At 52.8% G+C, this 6,166-nt stretch overlaps 1 protein-coding gene across 1 annotated transcript; it reads right to left on the bottom strand.

The window, feature by feature from the left end:
• Nucleotides 1–164: 164 nt before the first annotated feature.
• Nucleotides 165–4,008, bottom strand: LOC120836574. The gene has a single exon (XM_040205545.2). It carries the CDS (start codon nt 3,444–3,446, stop codon nt 1,647–1,649), a length of 1,800 nt encoding a protein of 599 aa, XP_040061479.1. The 5' UTR covers nt 3,447–4,008; the 3' UTR covers nt 165–1,646.
• Nucleotides 4,009–6,166: the final 2,158 nt, after the last annotated feature.

Below are 6,166 nucleotides of genomic sequence, written 5' to 3'. Positions count from 1 at the left end.
CGACGCTATTTCTTTGCGTACGCAAAGATTTTGCGCAGGCGATTTTAAAACTTAGCATTGCCATGAACGAACTGACATCAGACCATAAATTTTTCGCTCCTGCCATTTTCCTCCTTGTCATGATAAGCCGCTTTGCTGCCAATGACTCCGCAAGAAAACAGACATAACTAGATCTTCCTCTTTAATGAGCGATCCATGTCTGACAACAGGTGCTAAACCAACGAATGACAGGTCCTGCATAATACGGTCGCATGATGCACGCGTGACTCACGCTTCAACCGTTCTTCAAAACCCGTAGCCCGCGACTAGGGGGAGACAAGCTCCTGCGATACATTTCACAATCATCGTCCGATACCGCTGTAGATACTTGCACGCCCGTACCGGTCTAAACGCCTGCTTGTCTATGGCTCGCACCTAAGAAGTTACATATGGCCGTGGATAACCGAGCACTCAGAAGTTGCCTTTCAATGTAAGCGACGCTCCACCCTTTCCGTGTAGGTGTAGCTTTAAGACGATGTAAGGCTATAAAGGTGCCAGCCACGAGGCAGTGTTTATACCGGTAGAGGCGCAACTTTACAGATTACTGCGCTGTGTACCCATATAGAAATGTACTACAATCCACTCTCAGTGCCCATCAATGATGGCCCAAACTTCAACCAACGACCTGTGCTGATGAACATCAACAGCAAAGCGCGACATTTTTAAAAATCGCACGACAAAGGACGTCCTGTACACCGTGACACGACGCACTCCTGAAACATATTTCTTGTCGCGAACGGTAAGCTTAACGCGGCATGATTTGCATGGAATAACATCAGTGTGAATACCCAGATACCCTTATAACGTCATATAGTATAACGTTTTCACACATCTATAGGACCACATGAACGAGTGGTGTCGTTGACTAGATTTTGTATATTTGTTTCCCTTCCAGGTGAGAGACCAATCAACTTCCCAGTTTCGTTTTGTGATCCTATAATTGTGGACACTTTGAATGAACACCGTAGTCGCCAACGCTGCAGGATAGGCTCGTCAAGAGAGGGGTTTGCGGATACAAAAAATATATCGGTTCATTTTAAGAAAATAAACAAATGCCATACCCCGAAGAGTCCGTAACAGCACCGCGGATGTCAACAAGAGATACGTAGTCTCTGAAAATTTTAATTTTGATAAGACTATCTCTGGTACACTTCCATTGGAGTATTTGCTCGAAACATACTTTCGAGATTTCAATATCAAAAGCGGGCAATTTCTATATTTGTTCTTTCTTGAGGCGAGCAATCACTGGCGCAGAATGACTCAGCAGATTGATGAGCATCAGAGCCACTATAGAACAGAGTAGCACTCTCACTTTTGGAAGCCCGAGTTTGGCGAAACGCCGAGGGACGACCTAGAACCGCGCACATGCCGCTAGAACCCCACTTTCAGTCGCAGCATCCAGACTCGGGCTTCTGCAAAATCTTTCGTTCTCGTGTACCACCGCCACCTCGCAAAAGAGCCTACATTGGCGACCTTCATTTATTATTGCTAATCCTATAGTTGCATCACACACGTCTCCGATATGCCATTGTACATCCCATCCCCACTCCCTGGCGAATAAATACCCGTGCCGTCTCGCACGGCAGCAACACGTTCCCACCGTCAGGCTAAAGGTAGTTCATGAGAGGCGTCATCTCAGGTTCGTCCCTGGGCGACTCCCTAAACTCGAAGCGGTAGTTGGTACCGCCGTTGTTATCCCAAAACTCGCGATCCCCGACGACGTACCGCACACACATCTGGACCATGGGCCGAGCGCAGTTCTCGGACAGGTACAGGTCAGCGCCGAACCTGTCCGAAAGCCCGTCTGACGAACCAGGCAGGTAGACGGCTCGGAGGTCGCAGAAGGAACGCCACTGGTCGAGCGAGTAGCGCAGAATCACCAACTTTTCGAAGGCAACGTTGAGGACGCGGATGACGGCGTGTATGGCGCAGCCCGTCACGACGACGGACTCCAGACAGACCTTCTGGGCCGTCAGTCGCGTTAAAAACTCCGAGCTGGCCCCAGGCTGGGCGAACAAGGGCGCTAGCACCAGCGAAGGACCCGATGTCCGCGGAGGTGAGACCTGACGTTCGAGGTCGAGGTGAGAGAAGGCGGATGCAGGGATGTTGGGTACGTCGCCGGAGACGATGGTCCGCACCGCTGCGAGGTCCAGTCCCATGGCATCCGCGAACCGGACGATTTTTTTCTTGTACGGTGTTCCCGGTGGACTCTTGCCGGTTTTGAGGGAGGTGCTGCGGAGTAGACGGCCACGGCTCGCGCTGTCCTCGTCGTCACTCTCCTCTCGGGACCGCGGTGTGCTGGATGAAGATGGTGACGTGTCCACTGAAGACGGGACGTCGTTAGCAGACGATGAAAAGGAACTTGGCGATCCGTCAGCGGGGTATGGTTCTAGCGCAACTGCTTGTAGTGCCGCAGGTGGACCTTCTGCGTTACGCTGTTTCAGAGGAGCCGCCTCTTGGAAGCGATGCTTGGCGAATCGCTTAGACCTTGGACGCTTGTTATCCGGTTCGGCGCTGCTTGGTCCTTCAGTCGACTCAGCGATGCCCGTTCCGACCGAAGAATCTGACCTGTCGACAGCAGACACAACAGCGCCTGTGGCGATGACCTCGGCAGAAGCATCTGCGGCAACGTCTGTGGCGGCGACTTCGGCTCCAGTATCTGTAGGGGAGCCGTCGTCCCGAAACTCTTCAGCAAGCCCATCAGTCACATCCTGGAAGGCCTCCTCGACTAAATCCGCGGAAGAGTTCCCATTTTTTAGCAGCACCGACGCACCACCGGGGCGCACCAGACCTTGAACGATGGGAAAGGGAAACGAGTCGTCAGGCAGCGAATGATGCTGTGACAAGGCTGCTCGGACCACTTCACGCTCCGGTGGGTAGCTCGCAGGCAGATCGTCGGAGGGCAACGAGACCTCGACACTGGAAAGGCTGGCAACGGCCGGCGGCGCTGAAACTCGGCCGTCGACACCAATCTCCGCGGAACTGTCGGAATCACCCAAGTCTAGCGAAGACGTCGACGACGGTTCGTCGACGCTCTCTTCGCCGCTCTGGACGACACAGTCGACGCTCTCGTCCTGCAGCAGCGAGTAGAGTCGCTCGTACAGTGCCCTGCCCGTCCGTACCAGGAAGTTGGCCGACGTGTCTGTGGGCTCGACATCGTCCGAGCCCTCTTGTGTCCCGTGGGGCTCCCAGGGGCCCGTCCCGTTTCCCACGAGCAGGGCGGACTGGGATCCCTGCGGGGTTGTCGTCGCCGGGGCGAGTTGTCGGACCGGCGGGCACTGGACCACACTGGGCCGCTCGTCCATGGGCGGGAAGAAAGGTCTGCAGTACACCTGCCTGGCGAGGGACTCTGCCCGCAGCCTACAGCTAGCAAGTCCGATAGCACACGACGACTGCCATTCGCTCATAGTAGAGACGCGAGGCGCTGGTGAGGAGGGATTGCTAAAGATAGCAGCGGCCGGGAGACGACGCCATTGCGGCACCGACCTTTGAGCGACCTTCGCCGGCGAGCCCCTGCCGGCGTCGGCACCGCCGCTGGCCGACGGCCGCCGCCATGAGGCTCTGTTGTTGTCGCTTGACGCGAGCTTCGTCCTCCTCTTCGTTCGCTCGGCGGCGAAGCCCCGGGGCCCCGCGTTTTGCCGCTCTCACACGTCCTGCGACGGTCGGACGACGTCGCTGGCACAGGGCCAGGGAGGCGGCGCTGCCGGGCGCTCGCGCCGGCGCTACGTCCGCCCACACTCAGGCGCCATCTTGAGTGGGACAGCGGGCACGGGATTCGGCGGGGCCGCCGCCAGGGTTCGGCCTCCGTTTATCGATCCGCGATGCCGGCGGCTCTGTTTTTCGGGGACACCCGCCTTTTTTTGCGAGGACCGACCAAAGGATGAGACGAGCGGGAGGCGTTGCATCACCGGGACGACCTTGACCCTTGGTGATGACCGCTTCCTGTTGCGATGACCTTGAACAACAACAGGTGAGGCGGCCGCTTCACTAGAGCGCTAGATTCATCCAGCGCCTTAGCCCTCTTTTACCCCGCACTGGATATCGGCGCTAGATTATACACGTTTCGAGTATTTCCAAAACTCACAGTGGAGCCAGCGCTCGCTCGCAATTGCGGCCAGCCGTACAGTGCGCGTCCATGACACACAGAGCAATGAACGCGCCTCCGTGTATTGGCTTCCCGTTGCCAATACACCGAAAGGTGTATTGGCAACGGGAAGAACACTTACGAGAAGTACGATATTCCGGGTATCCCCCATGCGCTAGTGTCCTGACATATTGTGTTCAGAGATCAAGATTTTACAAATACCCAAAACGTTCCCCCCCGTGATGTCTTTTCTGTTAATTTCAGTAGGGAGCCAATAACTGGAGCAGAACTAGTGGCCAATGGACCGTTTTCGAAACCCCGTCAAGCAACACTGGTGGTCGTCACTCGCTTCCCAAGCTCAGGACCGCGCGGATAAGCAGAAACTAAGCAAAGCTCTAATACAAAAAAAAGTATCTAAATATATTGAGAACATAGTATGGAAACAGCCAGAAAGAGAATGGACGTACGAGGATTTAATGGGAATGTTTAAAAGAAAATTAGAAAAGCATCGAATTAAACAAAGAGGAAAACAAGAACGGAGACACAAACCCAAAACGCGGGTGGGATGAGGAGGTCAAAGCAGCCATATTGCAGCGCCAAGACACATCTAGGGAGCATAGGTGGGCAAAGAAAAGGGGAGCCTTGCCAGCCGAAGTAGCATCAAAATGGGAGGACTTCCAAGAGCGGAAAAGGAAGACATCAGCTGTAATACAAGCCAAAAATTGGGAGTGCAGTGGATGATGGAAATGTCGATGCTGGTGTTGCTTTACTCAAATGCCGAAGTAGAGAGGACTTTTGTCAGCTTAGCTCTGTAAGATTCAAACTGAGGAACAAGCTGAAGCCTGAAACAACAAAAGCCATCCTCGTCTTAAGAGCGCGGCTGAATTAAGCGACACAAGAAAGGTTATTCTGATAATGAACTTCTTATGGCGGTTGTAAGTGCAATCGGGACATCTGCAACACACCTATATACTACCAAGTCACCTTCCTGTATCCTCAACAAGCACCAGCCGTACTGTGGAGATGGTGTCAGACTACGACAGTGGTGACGAAGAAATCCTCGATGTGTCTGCGACCTGCGAGTCTTTTTTTTTTTCCATCAGTGTGAACATTTATAACTTTTAGCCTCATCTGTGATGAGGTTGACGACAACCGCAACACTGAAGCGTTTATAATTCTAGTTGCCCTCTTTCGAAGATACTTTTATATGTTATTTCAGCTCTCACGGCTTTGGAATCCTTTAATAATAAAAATTGATATCATACAAATTGTGTTTTTTTCCCTATGAAATAGGTCTTAGCGGGAAATTTAGCGGATACATTTTAGAATGTAGCGGAATCTGGCAGATTTTTTATTGCCTTTTAGCAGATTTTTGATGCCCAGCGTTGACAACATTGGTCGCCGATCGGCGTTGGAGCATTGTCGAAGACAGGGTGTAAGATAGACAGGTGGGGAAACGGCCCATATAGACGCTTTGCAGCAGCTGTGCATGGACGCCGCCATAACTGACCTTCAGTTTTTGCTTCCTCTTATTTCGTCTATTTCACTTCATCTTTAGTATAGCAGGTCAGGTTAATGCCACATTAGATTCAGCTGTGTCCTTTTCTAAAGCATCGGCCTTTGTAGAGGATCGCCAAGTACCGTTTTAGTTGCTCGGCATCTCGGTAAGACAAGAGAAGGTCAGCTATGGCGGCTGTAATTTGGCGCGTGTGTAAAGCGTCTATAAATTACCGCAGCGCCGTGACCGGATTGTGTACTCGTCTGCTTGCGGGTGGTTTGCGGGTACCCCCGATTTGCGACAGATGGCGCTGCGGCGAGAAGAAACAAAATTGGAATCGAATTTGCATGGAACTCTATGGGAGAGTGCGCAAAATAAACTGAGAGCACGACAGTCCTCCATTGAAAATCCACGAGAAACATTCTCCGTCAGTTTAACCGGTCGCCAGCGTTCGCCCACCTGGAGTGCGAGTTCGCGGTGCTCCACATAGATGGCGCCACAGAAAAAGAGAAAACCGAGGGGGACACAATCCGGTCGTTCATTTG

The sequence above is a fragment of the Ixodes scapularis genome, unplaced genomic scaffold (genome assembly GCF_016920785.2).
Source record: "Ixodes scapularis isolate PalLabHiFi unplaced genomic scaffold, ASM1692078v2 PGA_scaffold11__112_contigs__length_91849675, whole genome shotgun sequence".
Classification (NCBI taxonomy): Eukaryota; Metazoa; Arthropoda; class Arachnida; order Ixodida; family Ixodidae; genus Ixodes; species Ixodes scapularis.
The sequence above is the reverse complement of the archived record's forward strand: the minus strand, read 5'-3'. Positions and strand labels throughout refer to the sequence as shown.